The sequence below is a fragment of the Nycticebus coucang genome, chromosome 11 (genome assembly GCF_027406575.1).
Source record: "Nycticebus coucang isolate mNycCou1 chromosome 11, mNycCou1.pri, whole genome shotgun sequence".
NCBI lineage: Eukaryota > Metazoa > Chordata > Mammalia > Primates > Lorisidae > Nycticebus > Nycticebus coucang.
In genome coordinates, this window is record NC_069790.1 from 7,466,387 (window position 1) to 7,491,040 (window position 24,654).

General features: G+C 39.4%; 1 protein-coding gene across 1 annotated transcript in view; it reads right to left on the reverse strand.

The window, feature by feature from the left end:
- ABCA13 (ATP binding cassette subfamily A member 13) overlaps positions 1-24,654 on the reverse strand; it is a 578,079-nt gene that overhangs the window by 311,595 nt on the left and 241,830 nt on the right. The window contains exons 32-33 of the mRNA XM_053553839.1: positions 6,686-6,800; positions 117-446 (exon numbers count right to left, since the gene is read on the reverse strand). Of these exons, the coding sequence (XP_053409814.1) occupies positions 117-446; positions 6,686-6,800 (445 nt within the window). The remainder of the gene's footprint in view (positions 1-116; positions 447-6,685; positions 6,801-24,654) is intronic.

Sequence of the window (24,654 nt, forward strand, 5' to 3'; positions counted from 1 at the left end):
GAAAGCCTGCGTAGATCTGAACGTGATAAATTAAAAAGTTGAGGGTAGTGGTTTTCATTTATTGGGTGTATGACAGTTTTATTTTATTTTGCCTTTTGAGAAATCAAGTCACTTACCAGAAAAGTCTGAATGACAAAACTTAACTGGTTATGCAGGACCAACAGAACTATGTAGGGCAGAAAGCTGATCATGTACACCAGGCTGGTACAAAGTGCTGCTGTATTAGCTTGGTGGAAAAATGCGCTCAAGCAGTAACTCAGCATGACAACTGACACCCCAAAATCCAAGAGAAAGAGGAAAATAATAAAGGCATTGCTGTGTGCAAAGATGCCACTTATTTTCAGAATGATGGCCAGGGTGGCACTGCTTATGGTCAGCACAGCCATGTTCTCCAGAAACCAGGCCAGGAAATGGACAGTTGGATGCACTCCCATCATCCGCATGTACTGTCAAAAGAGAGAAAACACGGAGGTATCACAGCTGTGGACACTCGAGGAAGAACTGAGGAGACAGCGGGACAGAGAAGGTGCACCAGTGGAAAGGGAAACCAGCGCTGCTTGCAAATTCAGCCCTGCGCGGGACGCTGGAAAAGACATGTCCTCCTACAGCACAGCACTGGATTCTCATGATCCTCTGAGGTCATTCACTACTTTTTGGAAAACAGAGCTGAGATTAGGAGATGTTAAAACAATCTCACTGGCAAGAACATAGAGCACGAATGGGTTAGAGTAGATGTCTTAGACAACCACAGGCTCAGTGTGTTTTCACATTTACTTGGGAGGCATTGTTTTGCTTTCAATTTTTGTTTTTTTTAGCTTCATTTTTTCTGTGTTGGTTTTATTTAATAAAGACAGAGAAAAATGCAAGCAGGAAATCCTGGTTGTTACACTCTTTGGTTTGCATACGTTCTAGAGTGCATTTTGAGAAATAATCCTGTTTAATAAAAATAAAATTTGTCCACTAAACCTACTGTTTGCTCATCTATCTCATCATGATATCCTTCAGTGTGGGGCTGATTACTTGTGATTTGAGAACAACTGGTTGAGAAGCACAACCAGTGCTTTGCCCAGCAGATCTAACCAGGTCCTGCTAAGGGACCCCCCTGCTGAGGGGCTAAACTGAGTCAAGAAAGAAACACAGAAGGCCACAGTGGCTCACACCTGTAATCCTAGCACTCTGGGAGGCAGAGGCAGGTGGATTGCCTGAGCTCAGGAGTTCGAGACCAGCCTGAGCAAGCCCCTATCTCTAAAACATAGCCAGGCATTTTGGCAGGTGCCTATAGGCCCAGCTACTCAGGAGGCTGAGGCAAGAGGATCACTTGAGCCCAAGAGTTTGAGGTTGTTATGAAGCTGTGATGCCATGGCTCTCTACCGAGGGTGACAAAATGACACTCTGTCTCAAAAAAAAAAAAAGAAAAGAAAAGAAAAAATAAAAATGAAAAGAAACATGGAGTCTGCAATAGGTTGTAAATAGGTAAATAGCACTCACGACAGTGATGCAAGTTCTATGCACTGCTTATAAAATTGAATAAAAAGCACATTTTACTTTACCACGCAGTTTCTTTATTTTAATAAATATTGAATAAGTAAATAGTATACACCCATAGTATGATGATTTCAGTTTTCTGCAGGAATAAATGGGGAGTGGGTCTTTAACAGCTACTTTTACAAATTTTCATTCTTAAAAGCAGTTCTGATAGTTTCAAGTTTGAACAATATTAAAACAAAAATAGCAAGGCTTCATATAAATAACTCTTTTTCACATAATGACTGATTCTCACATAAATTGGATTTGATTTTGACTAAAGTACATTACTTAAACATTAATTTTTACTTTCACTTATTAATATGTTGTTTAGGATACAGGATACTGCATCCTCATTTATAAGTTAATTATGTTTGTAATTTTCTCTTTATAATAATATTATTTTCTAATTTTAATATCAGGTGTATCCAGATTAAGTAGAATGATTTTGAAGTATTTCTTCTTTTTCTATTGTCTATAAGATTTGGCATGATCTAGTTTTTGAAATTATTTTTTATCTTTATCTATAAATATCAGTTGTCCATTCTTTGATACTTTGGAAAAAAATAATAATAAGTAGTTAATTGACGACTCCATACTGAACCTCAGAGTCAAAGCATTCTATAATAGACGTACTCTTATCTGACAATGTGAATGTTACTTTCTCTGCATTACTATTATTATTATTGCTTAATACTTCGTTGCAGCAATCATCTGATTTCTTTTCTGAATGTATTTGTCTTCATTTGTTCTTTGCGAGGTTTTTGTTTCTGGTTCCTATCTTAAACATTGTTATTGGTGTTAACGTTTAAGCCTTTTTAACTTTGTGAAGGCAAAAAGTGGAAGCCTAATGAACACATGTATATGTGAAAATAAATTAAAAAAATAATAATTCTTTTTTTTTCCTTTTTTGTTTCAAAATATTAAGGAGACACAAATATCTTTATGTCACAGGAATACCTTGCACATGCAATGCTTAAGTCAGCACTTTTACTGCTCAACTATCTCATCATGATATCCTTCAGTGTGGGGCTGATTACTTGTGATTTGAGAACAACTGGTTGAGAAGCACAACCAGTGCTTTGCCCAGCAGATCTAACCAGGTCCTGCTGAGGGACCCCCCTGCTGAGGGGCTAAACTGAGTCAAGAAAGAAACACAGAAGGCCAGACACAGTGGCCAGACCATCAGCACAGTGCTCGTTACACTGCACAGGTCAGTTCTTAGCCTTCACCCCTTTGCACTCTCCCTGCTTCTTGGTTTCCAAGGCCCTTCACAACTCTCCCTGTGTGTCCATCTTTTATTAGAGAGACCACGTGGTGTTTGTCCATTCCTCAGGTTCTTTACTCAGACTGATGATCTGCAGTTCAATCCAACTTGTTTCAAGGGGCACTATTTCATTCCCTTACTAGTCCTGCAAGATACACATATATCACTTTTTTTTTTATTTACTCACGAATTGATGAGCACTTAGGTTAATTCTACGTCTTTGTGATGGTGACTAGTGCTGTGATAAACATTTGAATTCCTTGGGTAGATGTCTAGTAGTAGAGATTGATGGATCAAATGGTAAGTCTACATTTTTCTGTGAGGAATCTCCATACTGTTTTCCATAGAGGTTGTACTAACTTGCAGTCTCATCAAAAGTATATAAGCATCTGTGTCTCTCTGCATTCATGCCAGCAGTATCAATAGTTTTCTATTTTTTTCAATGGTCATTCCAGCAAGGTGTAAGGTGGTATCTTACTGTGGTTTTAATTTGCATTTCCCTATTTGTGTTGCAAAGATTTTTTTATGTGTTTTTAAACTATTGGCCCATCTTCTTTTGAAAAACTTCTGTTCATGTATTTTGCCTACTTTTTTTTTTTTTTAATTTGAGACAGAGTTACACTTTGTCACCCTTGGGTGAGTACTGTGGTGTCATAGCTCACAGCAACCTCAACCTCTTGGGCTCAAGCGATTCTCTTGCCTCAGCCTCCCAAGTAACTGGGACTACAGGCACCTGCCACAAGGCCTGGCTATGTTTTAGAGACAGGGTCTCACTCTAGCTCAGGCTGGTCTCGAACTCATGAGTTCAGGTGCTCCGTCCACCCGGGTGTCCCATAGTGCTGGGATTACAAGTGTGAGCCTTCACACCCAGCCTATTTTGCCACTTTTTAATGGAGTTACTTGTTTGGGGACAATTTGTTTGAGGTGGTTTTGTTTTGTTTTGTTTTTATAGATTCTGGATATTAGCCCTTTATAAGATGCATAGATTGTGAATATTTTTTCCCATTCTGTAGGTTGACAATAAACTCTGTTGATTACTTCCTTTGCTGTCCAGAAACTTTAATTTAATCAAGTCTCATATATTTATTTTTGTTGTTATTGTATTGGGGGTCTTAGTCATAATTTCTTTGCATAAGCCAATGTCTAGAAAAGTTTTCCTCCTTTTTCTTATAGAATTTTTATGGTTTTGTGCCTTACCTGTAAGTCTCCTTGTAGAGCTCTTTCATCTCCTTGGTGAAGTATATTCTCGGGTATTTTATTTTCTCTGCCGCTATTATAAATTGTATTGAATCTCTATTAGACTCTCAGCTTAACTAGTACTTGTACATAGAAATGCTGCTGATTTTTCTGTTATCAATTTTGTAACCTGAGACTTTGCTGACTTTACTCATCAATTCTGAGACTCTTTTGGTGGAGTCTATAAGGTTTTCTAGATACAAGATTACATCATCAGTGCACAGAGATAGTTTGACTTTGTCTTTCCCCATATGGACACCCTTTCTTTCTTTCTCTTTCCTGATTACTCTGGCTAGGACTTCCAGTCCTATGTTGAATAGAAGTGGGAAAAGTGGGCACCCTTGTTTTGTTCCAGTTCTTACAGGAAAGGCTTTCAACTTTTCCCCATTCAGTATGATGTTAACAGGCTGTGGGTTTGTCAGACACAGCTTTTATAATTTTGAGGTATGTTCTCTCTTCGCCTAGTTTGTTGAGGATTTTTATCATGAAACTATGCTAGATTATGCTAAATACTTTCTCTGCATCTATTGAGATAATCAAAAGGTCTTTGTTTTTGCTTGTGTTTATGTAGCCAATCACGTTTACTAATTTGTCAAATCACCCTAGGATGAAGGGGAATTATCATGGTGAATTATCTCTTCATTGGGGTGCTGAATCCAGTCTGCTAGTATTTTGCTGGGGATTTTTGCACCTGTGTTCATCAGAGATAATGGCCTGTACTGTTGGTGGTGGTGGTGGTAGTGTTTTCTCTCTTGCCTTTGGTATCAAGGTGATACCGGCTTCACAGAATGCATTAGGAAGGATTCTGTCTTTCTCAGTGTTATGAAATGATTTCTGTAAGATGGCTACTAGTTCTTCTTTGTACATCAGGTGTTGTTTGCTATCAATCTGTCTGATCCAGGGCCTTTTATTGTTGGGAGATATTTTTTTATTAATGCTTCAGTCCTGCTGCTCATTATTGGTATGTTCAGAATTTCTATTTATTTCCAACTGAGTCTTGGAGGGTTGTGTGTTTCCAGGAATTTATCTATATATATATATATATCATTTATATATTCTAGTTTGTGTGCATAGAGATTTTCATAGTGCTCTTGGAGGATATTTTGTATTTCTGTGGTATCGGTTGTAAAGTCTCCTTTTTCATTTCTGATTGAAGTAATATGAGTTCTTTCTATTCTATTTCTGGTTAATATGACTTGTGGTCTATTGATTTTATCTTTTCAAAGAGCCAAATTTTTATTTCCTTTATCCTTTATATTGTTTTCTTTGTTTGTTTGGGTTTTTTTGTTGTTTGTTTCCATTTCATTTATTTCTGCTTTAAGCTTTGTTATTTCTTTTCCTGTGCTAGCTTTGGGTTTGGTTTACTCTTCTTTTTCAAATTCCTTGAGATGTGAGATTAAGTTTTTCAATTATAATCTTTCTGTCTTTTTGATCTAGGCATTTCAGGCTATGAACTTTCTGCTTCGGACTGCTTTGAGCATATCCATAAATTTGGAAAATTTTTGTCTCCTTTGTTGTTTAGTTCAAAAAATCTTTTAATTTCCATTTTAATGTCATCATTGACTGAAGGATCACTCAGTAGCAGGTTGTTTAATTTCCATGACTTTATGCAGCTCTCATTCTGTTTCTTTCTCTCCTGAAACCTCTTCTCTCAGTTCAACACAGATAACCTCTGCTGGGAACTCTCCTACAGAGTAAGGTGGTTTACTTGTGTTCTGCTCTGAAGGACTGACCTAGCAGGAGATGGGCAGAGGCAGTGTAAGCATTTGACACTATTTGTTCTCCTGCATCTCCCACCTCATGATTCTCCTGTGGTTATCAATGGCATTCACCACATTACAGGGTGAGTGAATGTTGAACCTAGTTCTGTCATCAGTGGTGACCATCAGCCTGAGCTGGCTTCATAGCTGTGGGCAGCAACACTTGCTAGCCTATACTGGCTTGAGGGTAGGCTCACCCATGCCCACAGGTTACAATGAATGTCTGACCACATTGGCTTGGGAGTTGCCCCCCTCATATCTATGTGTGGTGGCACATCTTGTCTTGTGTGTCTTGAGCAGAGACATCCTTGTAACCCCCCCCCAGTAGTGGTGACTGATGGCCTGTGACAGCTTGAGGGATGTCAGATCTGCAGACAACAGCATCTGTCGACCAGGTGCTGACTTGAGCACAGCCTTGCCCACCCATGCCTGCAAGCAGTGGTGACTTTAGGTGTGAGCTGGCTCGAGAGCACTCAACATTAGATTTGAGGAGAGTGCCATTTGTCAGCTGGGCTCTGGCCTGAGAGCATCCTGCCCCTATGACAGGGTACAGTGGTTGTTAGCCCACCCAGGTACCCCAGTGGCCCTGCAGACCTGTAGCTCCTGCCCATGAGACTCCTGAAGGTGCCTAGCCTCTCCACTTCCTCCCCCCACCAGACTGGCAGGGGTAACAGGGAGGAAGCAGCACTGGATCTGACTCCTAAGTGGAAGAGTACTTTGGACTTTAACATAAAATTATTTTCCCAGGATAGGGACTCAACTGGATTGCACACAGGAACCCTCGCAAAGGACAGTAAGGGGACAACAGAGAGGCTCAGGCCAGTTAAGGAACAAGATCCATTTGCAGAGTCCCCAGCCTGCCCCTCCTTGTCTGCCAAGAAGATGTAAGTCTATTTACCTCTTCTATCTGGATCTCTCGCTCATAAACCAGCTTTCGGACCATGCTGGCCACAGACACCATCCAAGTCAGCATCATTATCAGTGGAAAAAAGAAGCCAACGTTGTTCAGGAATCTGTAAGGGAATAATTTAGTCAGCATCCAAGGGCAAAGAAAATGATTCTACTGATAGCCATGAACATGGTAAGTCCTACACCTGTATATGCTTTCTTACATATTTCTTATGAGTTATAAAGCACTTACAGGAACAACATCTCCTTTGGCTATTTCTATAGGCCTATGACTTAGGCAGGACAATTGTGATTAGTGTTTTGATTTTTTAGGTGTACAAACTTACAAGGGAACCCATGAAAGAGACACAACTAGGTCAAGGTATCTCCGGTAGCCCTACCTTGACCCCAGTTCTCTCTGACACCTGCTGTAGGCAAAGCAGGATAGAGAAAGGAAACAGGTCAGTAGTCCATGATTATAATCCCCCCCTCCACCAATTGGGATCATTATGTGTCTTCAATTAATGATATCCACTGCTTCTTTTCTATTTCCCCAACATTCATATTTTAATCTACTCTTAACTGGGCTCCATTTCTAATATACACTTGAAATCACTCTTATCCAGGGCATGAATGACAGTCAGACCTTTAAACACAATGGAAATTTTTCAGTTGTTTTCCTTCTTGGCTTCTCAGCCATATTTGACATTGGTCATTCCCTCCTCCTTTCTCTTCTCTTACCTTCCAGAACAACTTCTGATTATTTTTACACTGCTCAGCAAATTTTCCTTTACCTGCCTTGAAATGTGAGTGTTCTTACCCTAATATGAACCCTCTGTCTTCTCTCTCCACACTCTTTGAGAACTAAATCCATATGCTAATTATTCTATTCATCACTAAGGCCAAAGTTTTGAGCATGTTATTGGACTTGTGATACATGAATGATTCAAACAGAAAAAGGTCTTGTTATTCAAGGATCTTCCATTCTAGTGGGAGTTAATAAAACAAGTCAGTAAACAAAGAGATTGTTATGTTTTGTCCCTGCCAAAATGCGTGGTGAATTTTAATTGCCAGTAACAGTATTGAGAAGTAGTAGTGACTTTAAGAGGTATTTTGGTAATGAAGGCACCAGTCTCATGAATGAATTAATGCAATTCTCTTGAGGCTGGGTTAGTTCTCAAGGCCCTGGGTTATCTCTTGTGAGATATGATTGTTATAAAGTCAGTCTGCCTCTTGTGTTTGGTCTCTTTGTGCACACCCGCTTCTTCTGCCACTTCCTACCACAAGCTGAAGCAGCATGAGGCCATCACCAGAAGCCAACTAGATAAACTGCTCGATCTTCAACTTTCCAGCCACCAGGATCATGGGCCAAATAAACTTCTTTTCTGTTTAAATTTCCCAGTCTTGGATATTCTGTTATATCCAAACAAAAAGTACAAAGGCAGAGACACATAATGTCAAGTAGTGATAAGTGATATGAGGAAAGAAAGAACCATCTTGAGTAATAGTGAGAAGGGATGCTATTTCAGACAGGAAGGATAGCTGGGCTGACTGTGGCAGAAATATTTCAGCAGAGAGCAGATGAAGTAAGGAAATGAGTCATACAGGCATCTAAAGGAAGACTCCTCCAGGTACAGGTGCAGCAAGGGCAAGGGCCAGAGGCAGAAGTGTGGTGAACACAGGTCAGGAGCAGACTAGGGTCTTCACGGATTAACAGAAAAGAGGGTCAGAGCATTGGCATGGGCCAGAGCATGTAAGGATTTTGCACGTCAGGGTGAGTTCTGGATTTCACTCAGTTAGCAAGAAAAGGCACTGTAAATATTGTTTTTAAAGGGGAGAAAGGATGCAGAGAGGTGGCATAATCAGGTGTATTTTTGTTTAAAAGACCAGTGCATGCATGTAGACAATGTCTCCATGCTGTACCTCCTCTGTCCAGTGAAGACCTGCCTCATAGTAGAGGTCAAGTATTTTGTCAATGAGTACATGAATGACTAAAAAAGAAAAGGGAATTAATTTCTTACTTTTCATTCACTTTTTTGCTTAAGACACCTCTTATGCGCCGTAGATTTGGTGAGTCACATTTTAAAATTAAATATGATTAACTTGTAGGTTACACAGTTACTTCATAAAGGGCAGGGTGTTTTAAATTTTCAGTTTTGTGATTTTCTGGGGGGGGTAAAAAAATCTTTCTCTCTCTCTCTCTCTCTGTAGTGCTCAGCGCAGGTAGAAATCTATGAACAGGTAGTGTCTCCCCACTTGGATATACAATAGAATGAAGCAGAGATCATCTCCATAAATTAAAAGAAATTAATGATGAGTTTATTGGAAAGTTGAAAAGTTTTTCCACTTATTTGTGAAGGTCCCCTTTTTTAATGGTAGTAAAATTGATGATTATTGGATTCTATTCTTACAAAAGCAACTAGAATCTTACAAAAGAGCCAGTAAGTGTAATATGCAATTATCCAAAGTTCTACTCGAAGCAGTTGCTTCAGAAGTCATGTTGGGTCAAAATTCTGTGATACATTGTGCTCTGTTGATCCCTGAAGAAAGTCTTACCTTTGGTGGTGCCTATGGCTCAAAGGAGTAAGGCGCCAGCCCCAGATACCAGAGGTGGCGGGTTCAAACCCAGCCCTGGGCCGAGTGGATTAAAGATGGTGGCCGAGTAACAGCTTCCCTGCAACTGGGCACAGTGACTCCGGAGAGATAAGACACCAGGCATCTCTGGCTGGTGGGATCTGCCTATAATCAGCCCTTTGAGGATACAGGGAGTCAGCAAGGGACTTCAGGACTCCAAGAAGAGGACAAAAACAGTGGAAAACAGGCAAGTGGTTGCATGTGTTCGATTGACCTAATACTGCCGGCAACTGTAAGTACAAGCAGCAGTGAGACTGCAAACCGGAAAGGCCTTACCTGTGAACTGTTTCTGTGTTTTTGGACTTGGCACTCAGTTGAACTGCCTTGGGGAGAGCTAGAGCAGGAGTGCAGAGAACTTTGGGCACTGTCTAGGGCCCCAGACTGAGCCACTGAGCTGGGCAACAAGGAGCCACTGTAGAGAACTGCCCTGGCAAGCTCCACCCTCAGGGTCCCAGAGCAAGGATTGAGTGGGACCTAGTAACCTAGTGATTGAGCAGCCTAAAGGCGGGCACTGAGCTTAACCCTTAAGCCTTATGGACAGAGTGAGATGGTTTGGGCATACTGGAGACTCGGGCTATTGCCCTGGGTAGAGTGCCGTGGCATCACAGCTCATAGCAACCTCAAACTTCTGGGCCTGGTGCTACTGGACCTCCATAAGAGCTGTGCCACAAACCGTGACCCGTGACCCACACCCACTGGGCCTCCGCATGCCCTGACCAGGAACTGCAGGAGCTGCACAACCCTGCGTCCTCCCACCTGTGTCTTCCAGGCCTCCAAACTGGCCCGCTGGTCTGGCCAGGGATACTGGTAGCTACATGCACTCTGGGGCCCTCCCTGCCTCTGCATAGAGCCCTTCTCCTGTCCAAGGACTGCTGAAGCCTTGGACTCTCTTTGCCAAAGTCACTTGGCACCAGGCACTCCCAGAACTGTGTGCAACACCTCCAGCCTATTGCTGGACTGGGTGTGTTACACACCGGAGCTGCTTCCACAACCAGAACTCCCTAGCTGGGGCAGCCCCAGAGGAACTACACAGGGTCACTCCCTACAAAGATCCAGCAACAATAGAGTGATCCCGCTGGGGTGTAATCTTGGAGAGACACCTCCCCAACTTGGAGGACGGCCAGAAGCAACGGTGAAAAACAATCATGAGGCGAAATCAACAGAAAAACTCTGGCAATATAAATAATCAGAGTAGATAAACTCCCCCAAGGATCAATGGGGCAGACACAGCACAAGATCCCATGCACAAAAAAATAGCTGAGATCTGAGAAATCGAATACAGAATCTAGATAGCAAAAAAGATCGAATTAGAACTCCAAGCAGTAACCCAAAAGATATCTCAAGAATTCAACAAATTCAAAGACCAAACGACCAAAGATTTTGACACATTGAGACAAGAAGTTGCATCCCTCAAAGATCTGAGAAACACAGTAGAATCCCTCAGCAACAGAATGGAGCAAGCAGAAGAAAGGATTTCTGACATTGAAGACAAAGCTTTTGAATGCTCCCAAACTCTCAAAGAGGAAGAGAAATGGAGGGCAAAAACAGATCACTCTCTCAGAGAGCTCTGGGATAACTCAAAGAAAACCAATATTCGTCTTCTAGGGATCCCCGAAAGTGACAAAGTGGCTTCACAGGGCACAGAGTCTCTTCTCCAAGAGATTATGAAGGAGAACTTTCCAGACATGCTAAGAGATTCTGAAATTCAGATAGCAGACAGCTTCAGAACACCAGCATGACTCAACCCAAATATGACATCCCCCAGACACATCATAATCAATTTCACTAAAGTTAATATAAAGGAGAACATTCTGAAAGCTTCCAGACGAAAGAAAACCATTACCTACAAGGGGAAAATATTAGAATCACTGCAGATCTCTCTGCTGAAACCTTCCAAGCTAGAAGAGGACGGTCATTGACTTTTAATCTCCTAAAACAAAAAAACTTTCAACCCAGGATCCTGTACCCAGCTAAACTGAGCTTCATTTATGACGGAGAAATTAAATACTTCAATGACATTCACACGTTGAAGAAATTTGCCATAACTAAACCAGCTCTCCAGGATATTCTCCATAAAGACCAGCATAATCCTCCACCACAAAAGTAAATCCACCCAGAAAATTTTAATCAAATTCCAACTTCCACAGTCGCAAAAGAATTAAAAATGTCCACCCGACTCTCAAAAGGCTTATCAAAATTCTCAATTAATGTGAATGGTTTAAAATGTCCTCTAAAGAGGCACAGGTTGGCTGACTGAATACAAAAACTCAAGCCACATATCTGCTGCATACAAGAATCGCATCATACATTAAAAGACAAATATAGACTCAAGGTGAAGGGATGGTCATCTATATTCCAGGCAAATGGAAAGCAGAAAAAATCAGGTGTAGCAATCCTGATCGCAGACACAATTGGCTTTAAACCAATGAAAATACTTAAGGATAAGAATGGAAATTTCATATTTGTTAAAGGTAATACTCAATATGATGAGATCTCAGTTATTAATATTTATGCACCCAACAAGAATGCACCTCAATTTGTAAGAGAAACTAACAGACATGAGCAATTCTATTTCCTCCACTTCCATAGTAGTTGGAGATTTTAACACCCCTTTAGCAGTGCTGTATAGATCCTCCAAAAAGAAGCTAAGCAAGAAATTTTAGATTTAAACTCAACCATTCAACATCTGGACTAAACAGACATCTACAGAACATTTCATCCCAACAAAACTGAATACACATTCTTCTCATCAGCCCACGGAACATACTCCAAAATTGACCACATCCTAGGCCACAAATCTAACCTCAGCAAATTTAAAAAAATAGAAATTAGTCCTTGCATCTTCTCAGAACATCATGGAATAAAAGTTGAACTCAATAAAAACAGGAACCTGCATACCCATACAAAAACATGGAAGCTAAACAATCTTATGCTGAAGGAAAGATGGGTTATAGATGAGATTAAAAGAAAATCACCAAATTTTTGGAACAAAACAACAATCAAGACACGATTTACCAGAACCTCTGGGATACTGCAAAGGCAGTTCTAAGAGGGAAATTTAAAGCACTGCAAGCCTTCCTCAAGAAAAAGGAAAGAGAGGAAGTTAATAACTTAATGGGACATCTCAAGCAACTGGAAAAGGAAGAACACTCCAAGCCCAAACCCAGCAGAAGAAAAGAAATAACCAAAATCAGAGCAGAACTAAATGAAATTGAAAACAAAAGAATTATACAACAGATCAACAAATCCAAAAGTTGGTTTTTTGAAAAGATCAATAAAATAGATAAAACTTTGGCCAACCTAACCAGGATAAAAAGAGTAAAATCTCTAATTTCATCAATCAGAAATGCTAATGATGAAATAACAACAGACCCCTCAGAAATTCAAAAAATTCTTAATTAATACTACAAGAAACTCTACTCTCAGAAATATGAAAATCTGAAAGAAATTGACCAATACATGGAAGTACGCCACCTACCAAGACTTAGCAAGAATGAAGTGGAAATGTTGAATAGGCCTATATCAAGTTCTGAAACAGCATCAAGTATACAAAATCTCCTTAAAAAGAAAAGCCCAGGACCAGATGGCTTTACATCAAAATTCTATGAAACCTTTAAAGAAGAACTAGTACCTATATTACCAAACCTCTTCCAAAATATCAAAAAAGAAGGAATATTGGGCAGCACCTGTGGCTCAAGGAGTAGGGCACCCGTCCCATATGCCAGAGGTGGCTGGTTCAAACCCAGCCCCAGCCAAAAAAAAAAAAAAAAAGAAGGAATATTACCCAACACATTCCATGAAGCAAACATCACCTTGATCCCCAAACCAGGGAAAGACCCAACAAGAAAAGAAAATTATAGACCAATATCACTAATGAATATTGATGATAAAATACTCAATAAGATCCTAACAAACAGAATCCAACAACACATCAAAAAAATTATACACCACTATCAAATGGGATTTATCCCAGTGTCTCAAGGCAGGTTCAATATACCTAAACCTATAAATGTAATTCAGCACATAAACAAACTAAAAAATAAGGACCATATGATTCTTTCAATCAATGCAGAAAAAGCTTTCGATAATATCCAGCATCCTTCATGATCAAAAAACTTAAGAAAATTGGTATAGAAGGGACATTTCTTAAACTAATAGAGGCCATCTACAGCAAACCCACAGCCAATATCATATTGAATGGAGTTAAATTGGAACCATTTCCACTTAGATCAGGAACCAAGCAAGGTTGTCCATTGTCTCCTTTGGTCTTTAACATTGTAATGAAAGTTTTAGCCATTGCAATTAGGGAAGAAAAGGCAATCAAGGGTATCCACTTAGGGTCAGAAGAGATCAAACTTTCGCTCTTCGCAGATGATATGATTGTATATTTGGAAAACACTAGGGATGCTACTACAAAACTTTTAGAAGTGATTGAAGAATACAGCAATGTCTCAGGCTACAAAATCAACACCCATAAATCTGTAGCCTTTATATATACCAACAATAACCAAGCTGAACAAACAGTCAAGGACTCTATTCCTTTCACAGTAGTGCCAAAGAACATGAAATAATTGGGAGTATGCCTAAAAAAAGGATGTGAAAGATCTCTACAAAGAGAACTATGAAACTTTAAGAAAAGAAATAGCTGAAGATGTTAACAGATAGAAAAACATACCATGCTAAAGGCTGGGAAGAATCAACATTGTTAAAATGTCCATACTACACAAAGCAATATATAATTTTAATGCAATTCCTATTAAAGCTCCATTGTCATATTTTAAAGATCTTGAAAAAATAATACTTAGTTTTATATGGAATCAGAAAAAACCGTGGATAGCCAAAACATTACTTAGCCATAAAAACAAAGCAGGAGGAATCACACTACCAGACCTGAGACTGTACTATAAATCGATAGTGATCAAAACAGCATGGTACTGGTACAAAAACAGAGACGTAGATGTCTGTAACAGAATACAGAACCAAGAGATGAATCCAGCTACTTACCGTTATTTGCACTTTGACAAGCCAATTAAAAAATTTCAGTGGGGAAAAGATACACTATTTAACAAATGGTGCTGGGTGAACTGGCTGGCTTCCTGTAGAAGATTGAAACTGGACCCACACCATTCACCATTAACTAAGATAGACTCTCACTGGATAAAAGATTTAAATTTAAGACATGAAACTATAAAAATACTTGAAGAAAGTGCACGGAAAACTCTTGAAGGAATCGGCCTGGGTGAATATTTTATGAGGAGGACTCCCCAGGCAATTGAAGCAGTATCAAAAATACACTACTGGGACCTGATCAAACTAAAAAGCTTCTGCACAGCCAAGGACACAGTAAGTAAAGCAAGCAGACAACCCTCAGAATGGGAGAAAATATTTGCAGGTTATACCTCTGATAAAGGTCTAATAACCAGAATCCACAGAGAACTCAAACGTATTAGCAAGAAAAGAACACATGACCCCATCTCAGGGTGGGCAAGGGACTTGAAGAGAAACTTCTCCAAAGAAGACAGACGCACAATCTACAAACACATGAAAAAAAATCTCATCATTCTTAATCATCAGAGAAATGCAAATCAAAACTACTTTCAGATATCACCTAACCCCAGTAAGAGTAGCCCACATAACAAAATCCCCAAACCAGAGATGTTGGCGTGGATGTGGAGAAAAGGGCACACTTCTACACTGCTTCTGGGAATGCACACTAATACGTCCCTTCTTGAAGGATGTTTGGAGAATACTTAGAGACCTAAAAATAGACCTGCCATTCGATTCTATAATTCCTTTAATAGGTTTTTACCTAGAAGAACAAAAATCACAATATGACAAAGACATCTGTACCAGAATGTTTATTGCAGCCCAATTCATAATTGCTAAGTCATGGAAGAAGCCCAAGTGCCCATTGACCCACAAATGAACTAGCAAATTGTGGTACATGTATATCTTGGAATATTATGCAGCCTTAAAGAAAGATGGAGACTTTACCTCGTTCATGTTTACATGGATGTAGCTGGAACATATTCTTCTCAGTGAAGTATCTCAGGAATGGAAGAAAAAGTATCCAATGTACTCAGCTCTACTATGAAGCTAAATTACAGCTTTCACATGAAGGCTATAACCCAACTATAGCACAAAACTATGGAGAAAGGGCCAAGGAAGGGGAAGGGAGGGGGGAGGTTATAGTGGACGGAGGGTAATGGGTGGGGCCACACCTACTGTGCATCTTAGAATGGGTACAGGTGAAACTTACTAAATGCAGAATACAAATGCCTACATACAGTAACTAAGAAAATGCCATTAAGGCTACATTGAACAGTTTGATGAGAATATTTCAGATTGTATATGAAACCAGCACATTGTACCCCTTGATTGCACTAATGTACATAGCTATGATTTAACAATAAAAATAAAAAATACACACACACACACACACACACACACACACACTATTCTTAGATGTCAATAATACCTCAATAAGGCTGGAGGAAAATAATTTTTTCTGTTTTATTTTCCAGTAATATTGTGTTTCTTCTATAAATAAATATGCACATGTCATGTAAAAAAAAAAAAAGAGAGAGAGAGAGATCTGAGATCCTTCTCCCTCAGCCTTTGGAGTAGCTGGGGTTTCAGGCACCACCACCACCACCACCACCACCACCCCGCAACGCCTGACTAATTTAGAAACGTTAGCTTTTGACCCAAAGAGGGATTAACTGAATTGGCTGTGACCTCAAGAAGACCCTCACCAGGGCTTACGCCTGTAATCCTAGCACTCTAGGAGACTGAGGTGGGTGGATTGCTTGAGCTCACAGGTTCCAGACCAGCACTGAGCAAGAGTGAGCAACTCTCCCACTCCCCCATCTAAAAATAACCAGGCATTGTGGTGGGCACCTGTAGTCCCAGCTACTTGTGAGGGTGAGGCAAGAGGATCACTTGAGCCCAGGTATTTGAGGTTGCTGTGAGCTGTGATGTCAGGGCAATCTACCACTCTACTGAGGTGGACAAAATGAGACTCTGCCAAAAAAAAAAAAAGAGAGAGAGAGAGAAAGAAAAGAATGAAAGAAAAGAAAGAAAGGAACCCCTCACCACTACTCAAAACCACATCAAAGCAAATGTTCCTAAGGGGAAGGTCTTATTTGCATATATGGATGGCACATTATAAGACATCAACTATTAGTATGTAATACGTGAATCACTATCAAAGTTTTGAGACTTTTTGACCATTATTTCACTTCCAAGAAACACAGTCAACTGCGTCTTTTCTCATTCACCTCTGCAGGTCTCAGCTTGCTCAGGTTATCAGCATTGCTGGGAGGACATTGCTTCATTTGCATTCTATCCCCGCAGATTTTACATTTCTTGATTTTTTTGTATCTCAAAAATTTTGTAATGACCCATGTATTAAATTGGACCTAATTCAAAAAAAAAAATGCAGCCCTGGCCAAAAACTACAATGAAAAAAAAAAAAGAAAGAAAAGAAGAAAGAAAGCTGTACCTTCACAAATGTAAAGGAGAGAGTCATGAGAGCCTTAGAATTGCCCCCAACACAGCTCTGAAATGCTTGGATCAACTATTTCAGATCCAAGAGAATATCCCTACACTACCTTGCACAAGCATGTCTGACTGAGGTTATTTAGTGGAAATTGAATTAAATAATTAGGAACTGTAGACGAGAGATTATAAGACATGGCTATATAACTCAGTCTTTTCCTTATCTGCTTATCTACTTGTGGAAACTAATTCAAAATCTAGAAGAGAAGAAAAAAATATATATATATTCGAATTTCAACAAATATTTGGAAGAGACATTCAAATGTTTAAAAACACTACTAAAATCAAGTTCATTTAAGAGTTACAAAATAGAGAGAGAGCAAGATGGCAGCCAAATAACAGCTTCCATGCATCTGGGCACCGTGAGTCTGGGTAGATAGGACTCCAGGCACCTCTGGCTGGTGGGATCTGCCTATCATCACCCCTGTGAGGATACAGGGAGTCAGCGAGAGACTTCTGGACCCCAAGAGGAGGACTAAAACAGTGGAAAACTGGAAAGTGGTCGCGTGTGTTCAATCGGTCTAAACCCACCCGCAACTGTAAGTTCAGTAGCAGCGAGACTACAAACCAGAAAGGCCTTACCTGTGAACTGTTTTGGTGTCTTTGGACTTGGCACTCAGTTGAACTGCCTTGGGGAGAGCCTGAGCGGGAGTGTGGAGAACTTTGGCCGTTGTCTAGGGCTCCAGTCTGAGTCGCTGAGCCAGACGGAGCTAACAGTGTTTGGCCATTGGCCGAGAGCCATTGTGAGTGATCTGCCCTGGCAAGCTCCACCCTCAGGGTCACAGACCTAGAATCCAGGTGGGAGATAGTAACCGAGCAACTGAGTAGCCTAAGGGTGGGGTCTGAGCTGCCTTGCAGCCCTAACCCTCAGGGGCAGAGTGAGACCTGTTTTGGCACACTGGGTAAGTGGATAGCCACTTCAGAAGTGATTCCAGTGACAAGCACTTTCCTGGGAAAGCTCCTGCTCAGCAAGTTTACAAGTTCAAAGTGTCTTTTAAGTGGGCTAAAGAGAGATTTAGGGTGTCTACCTGCTGGGGTTTGAGAAATCAGCAGCCTCCAGTTGTAACAGAACTGTGATTAACATCTCATACCCCAGAAGATCACGTGTTGCCCAGACAATATTCAACAAAATATACATACTGTTTTGTTTTCGGTTGTGTGTGTGTGTGTGTGTGGTTTCTTTTTTTTTTTTTTGGTTTGGTTGGTCTTTTGTTTATTTTGATGTTGTTGATGTTGTTTTGTATTTTAATTTTAACCTTTTCCATACAATCTTTTTTCTTTCTCAATTTTTCTAGATTAATTATAATTTCTGATTGCTACCTTTTTCAATAACTAGAACTTCATTTTTGCTAGTGTTTCTACCACATTATTTGGTTTTTCACCCAATTTTATCACATAAAGTTTTCTGTTTGCTTGTTTTGGTTTGATTTACAGCATTTTTGTCTTTCCTCTCTACTTGGTGGAGGTGTGGTACTGTGTCTGATCAGGTTAGCAAAGAGCTTCTGACCTCAAGGGAACCACCCAACTGGGAACCCCCAGAAGGTGGGGTTCTTTTTAAGGTTGTGTCAAAGTACCCTACTGTATACCTAAATTGCACTGTCTCCCTCTTTCTGTGCCTCTCTTCTTTTTGTCAATATTCCTTTTATCCACCCCCTCTCCTTTCTCTATTCTTTTTCATTTCACTTGGTTCTCCTTTCTTTTATCCCTTTCTTGCTCTTCAACCTTCTCACCCTTCTGGTCCTGTACCAAAAGGACTCACCAAACCGTTAGTCCACAGGCATGAGAACTTAAAGAGCAAGAGGAAGTGAAAGGAAAATTAGGGCAAGGAAACAAATAAAAGAAATCACTCATGAGGAAGAATCAGCAGAAAACTCCAGGCAACATGAAGAACCAGTCCAGAACAACCCCGCCAGAGGATTCCACCTACAAAGAAATGTTAGGAATGACAGAAAGGGAATTTAGAATATACATGATCAAAACAATGAAACAAATGATGGAAACAATGAAGGAAACTGCTAATAAAGTGGAAAATAACCAAAAGGAAATCCAAAAACAGAATCAAATAAGAGATGAACGATATGAAGAATATAAAAAGGATATAGCAGAGCAGAAGGAAGTGAAACAATCAATTAGGGAACTTAAAGATACAATGAAAAGTATTAGCAACAGGTTAGATCATGCAGAAGAAAGAATTTCAGAGGTAGAAGACAAAGTTCTTGAGATAACTCAGATAGTAAAAGAGGCAGAAAAGAAGAGAGAGAGAAAGCAGAACGTTCACTGTCAGAATTATGGGACTTTATGAAGCGTTCCAACATACGAGTTATAGGAATCCCAGAAGGGGAAGAAGAATGCCCCAGAGGGATGGAAGCCATACTAGAGAATATTATAAAAGAAAATTTCCCAAATATCACCAAAGATTCTGACACACTGCTTTCAGAGGGATATCAGACCCCAGGTTGCCTCAACTCTAACTGAGCTTCTCCAAGACACATTGTGATTAACCTGTCCAAATTCAAAACAAAAGAAAAGATCCTGCAAGCTGCCAGGAGTAAGCGCCAGTTGACCTACAGGGGCAAATCCATCAGAGTGACCGCAGACTTCTCTAATGAAACTTTCCAAGCAAGAAGACAATGCTCATCTACCTTTAAGCTACTTAAACAGAACAATTTCCAGCCCAGAATTCTGTACCCTGCTAAGCTAAGCTTCAAAATTGATGGAGGAATCAAATCATTTACAGATATACAAACATTGAGGAAATTCGCCACAACATGAACACCTCTACAGGAAATACTTCAACCTGCTCTGCACACTGACCACCACAATGGATCAGCAGCAAAGTAAGAACTCAGAAATTAAAGGACAGAGCCTAACCTCCACACTGATGCAAAAGATAAAACTAAGCAATGAACTCTCACAAAATAAGACGAATAGAATACTACCGCACTTATCAATTATCTCAATAAATCTTAATGGCTTGAATTAACTTGTCCCACTGAAGAGACATAGATTGGCTGACTGGATTAGAAAACACAAGCCATCCATTTTCTGTCTGCAAGAAACACACCTGGCTTCAAAAGACAAATTAAAGCTCCGAGTCAAGGGTTGGAAGACAATATTTGAGGCTAATAGAATTCAGAAGAAAAGAGGAGTTGCAATCTTATTTTCAGATACATGTGGATTTAAAGCAATAAAGTCAAAAAAGACAATATGGTCACTTTATATTGGTAAAGGGAAAAATACAACAAGACGATGTTTCAATTCTAAATATTTATGCACCCAATTTAAATGCTCCCAGATTCTTGAAACAGACCTTAGTCTGAGTAATATCACATCTGATAATACCATTATAACAGGGGACTTTAACACTCCTCTTACATAGCTGGACAGATCCTATAAACAGAAATTAAACAAAGATATAAGAGATTTAAATGAGACCCTAGAACAACTGTGCTTGATAAACGCATATACAACACTCCATCCCAAAGATAAAGAATATACATTCTTCTCATCACCCCATGGAATAGTCTCCAAAATTGATCATATCCTGGGACACAAAACAAATATCAACAGAATCAAAAGAATTGAAATTTTACCTTGTATCTTCTCAGACCATAAGGCACTAAAGGTGGAACTCAACTCTAACAAAAACGCTCGACCCCACACAAAGGCATGGAAATTAAACAATCTTCTCTTGAATAACAGATGGGTGCAGGAAGAAATAAAACAGGAAATCATTAACTTCCTTGAGCACAACAACAAGGAAGACACAAGCTACCAAAACCTTTGGGATACTGCAAAAGCAGTTTTGAGAGGAAAATTAATCGCTTTAGATGCCTACATTCAGAAAACAGAAAGAGAGTGCATCGACAATCTCACAAGCCATCTCATGGAATTGGAAAAAGAAGAACAATCTAAGCCTAAACTCAGTAGAAGAAAAGAAATATCCAAAATCAAATCAGAGATCAATGAAATTGAAAACAAAAGAATCATTCAGAAAATTAATGAAACAAGGAGTTGGTTTTTTGAAAAAATAAATAAAATAGATAAACCATTGGCCAGACTAACGAGAAATAGAAAAGTAAAATCACTAATGACTTCAATCAGAAATGATAAAGGGGAAATAACAACTGATCCCACAGAGATACAAGAGATCATCTCTGAATACTACCAGAAACTCTATGCCCAGAAATTTGACAATGTGAAGGAAATGGATCAATATTTGGAATCACACCCTCTCCTTAGCCAGGAAGAAATAGACTCCTGAACAGACCAATTTCAAGCACTGAGATCAAAGAAACAATAAAAAATCTTCCAACCAAAAAATGCCCTGGTCCAAATGGCTTCACACCAGAATTCTATCATACCTTCAAGGAAGAGCTTATTCCTGTACTGCAGAAATTATTCCCAAAAATTGAGGAGGAAGGAATCTTCCCCAACACATTCTAGAAGCAAACATCACCCTGATACCAAAACCAGGAAAAGATCCAAACAAAAAGGAGAATTTCAGATCAATCTCACTCATGAATATAGATGCAAAAATTCTCAACAAAATCCTAGCCAATAGATTACAGCTTATCATCAAAAAAGTCATTCATCATGATCAAGTAGGCTTCATCCCAGGGATGCAAGGCTGGTGTAACATGCGCAAGTCCATAAACATTATCCACCATATTAACAGAGGCAAAAATAAAGATCATATGATCCTCTCAATAGATGCAGAAAAAGCATTTGATAAAATCCAGCATCCTTTTCTAATTAGAACACTGAAGAGTATAGGCATAGGTGGCACATTTCTAAAACTGATTGAAGCTATCTATGACAAACCCACAGCTAATATTTTACTGAATGGAGTAAAACTGAAAGCTTTTCCTCTTAGAACTGGAACCAGACAAGGTTGCCCTCTGTCACATTTACTATTCAACATAGTGCTGGAAGTTCTAGCCAATACAATTAGGCAAGACAAGGAAATCAAGGGAATCCAAATGGGAGCAGAGGAGGTCAAACTCTCCCTCTTTGCTGACGACATGATCTTATACTTAGAGAACCCCAAAGACTCAACCACAAGACTCCTAGAAGTCATCAAAAAATACAGTAATGTTTCAGGATATAAAATCAATGTCCACAAGTCAATAGCCTTCGTATATGCCAATAAAAGTCAAGATGAGAAGCTAATGAAGGACACAACTCCCTTCACAAAGTTTCAAAGAAAATGACATACCTAGGAATATACCAAACGAAGGAGGTGAAGGACCTCTATAAAGACAATTATGAAATCCTCAGAAAGGAAATAGCAGAGGATATTAACAAATGGAAGAACATACCATGCTCATGGATGGGAAGAATCAACATTGTTAAAATGTGTATACTTCCCAAAGCAATCTACCTATTCAATGCCATTCCTATCAAAATACCAAATCGTACTTTCAAGATTTGGAGAAAATGATTCTACATTTTTTATGGAACCGGAAAAAACTCCGTATAGCTAAGGCAGTTCTTAGTAATAAAAATAAAGCTGGGGGCATCAGCATACCAGATTTTAGTCTGTACTACAAAGCCATAGTGGTCAAGACAGCATGGTACTGGCACAAAAACAGAGACATAGACACTTGAAATCGAATTGAAACCCAACAAATGAAACTAACATCTTACAACCACCTAATCTTTGATAAACCAAACAAGAGCATACCTTGGGGAAAGACTCCCTATTCAATAAACATTGTTAGGCGCACTGGATGTCTGCATGTAAAACACTGAAACTGGACCCACACCTTTCCCCACTCACAAAAATTGATTCAAGATGGATAAAGGACTTAAATTTAAGGCATGAAACAATAAAAATCCTCAAAGAAAGCATAGGAAAAACACTGGAAGATATTGGCCTGGGGAAAGACTTCATGAAGAAGACTACCATGGCAATTGCAACAACAACAAAAATAAACCAATGGGATTTCATTAAACTGAAAAGCTTCTGTACAGCTAAGGAGACAATAACCAAAGCAAAGAGACAACCTACACAATGGGAAAGGATATTTGCATATTTTCAATCAGACAAAAGCTTGATAACTAGGATCTATTGAGAACTCAAATTAATCCACATGAAAAAAGCAATCCCATATATCAATGGGCAAGAGACATGAATAGAACCTTCTCTAAAGATGACAGACGAATGGCTAACAAACACATGAAAAAATGTTCATCATCTCTATATATTAGAGAAATGCAAATCAAAACAACCCTGAGATATCATCTAACCCCAGTGAGAATGGCCCACATCACAAAATCTCAAAACTGCAGATGCTGGCGTGGATGTGGAGAGAAGGGAACACTTTTACACTGCTGGTGGGACTGCAAACTAGTACAACCTTTCTGGAAGGAAGTATGGAGAAACCTCAAAGCACTCAAGCTAGACCTCCCATTTGATCCTGCAATCCCATTACTGGGCATCTACCCAGAAGGAAAGAAATCCTTTTATCATAAGGACACTTGTACTAGACTGTTTATTGCAGCTCAATTTACAATCGCCAAAATGTGGAAACAGCCTAAATGCCCACCAACCCAGGAATGGATTAACAAGCTGTGGTATATGTATACCATGAAATACTATTCAGCCATTAAAAAAATGGAGACTTTACATCCTTCGTATTAACCTGGATAGAAGTGGAAGACATTATTCTTAGTAAAGCATCACAAGAATGGAGAAGCATGAATCCTATGTACTCAATTTTGATATGAGGACAATTAATGACAATTAAGGTTATGGGGGGAGGGAAGGAAAAGCAGAAAGAGGGACGGAGGGAGGGGGTGCGGACTTGGTGTATGTCACACTTTATGGAGGCAGGACATTATTGCAAGGGGGACTTTACCTAACAATTGCAATCAGTGTAACCTGGCTTATTGTACCCTCAATGAATCCCCAACAATAAAAAAAAAAGAGAGTTACAAAATAATAAAATATGACAGTTTTCAGTAGTAAAATCCCATCCACTGCAGATCTCAGAATGTACCATCAAAAATACACTTCTTACAAGCAAGTGGCATACTCTAGGGAGCAAAATACATACAATAGCAAGCACCAAGTGGGCGTCAAGGTGCAGGTTAAGTTGGATAGTGTGTTACTGCTTCAATCCCCTCACTCTTTATTGGTCTGCTTCACTCTTGGTAAGTTCACTCTTGGTAAGTTATATGTGCTGAGAAATTAATCCATTTCTTCTAGGTTTTACAATTTGTTAGAAGATAGCTGTTCATAATAGTTTCTAATGATCCTTCGTATTTCTGTGGTATCACTAATACCTCCTTTTCGGAGTCTTATTTTATTTCTTGGATCTTTTCCTATTTTTTTCTTAGTCTAGCTAAAGATTTGGTACTTTTGTTATCTTGGCAAAAACATGTGTTTGTTTTATTGATCTGTTTATTGTTTTTGTCCCAATTTCATTTATTTTTGCTTTAGTTAGAAGTCCCCCACCAAGGAAAAGCCTGATGGTTTCACTGTTGAATTCTATAAAATATTTAAAGAACTAATACACGTTACTCTCCAATTATTCCAAAAATTGAAGAAGAAGAAGAAATTCTTCCAAATTTATTCTATGACAACAAAACAGACAAGGATACAACAACAACAAAAAAGAAAACTACAGGCCAATATCCTGAAGAAAATAAATGCAAAAATCCTCAACAAAATACTAACAAAGCAAAGTCAGCAACACATTAAAAATTCATGCTGAAACACATGATTCAGCATGATCAAGTGAAGTTCACCTCAGAGATCCAAGTAGGGTTCAGCATACA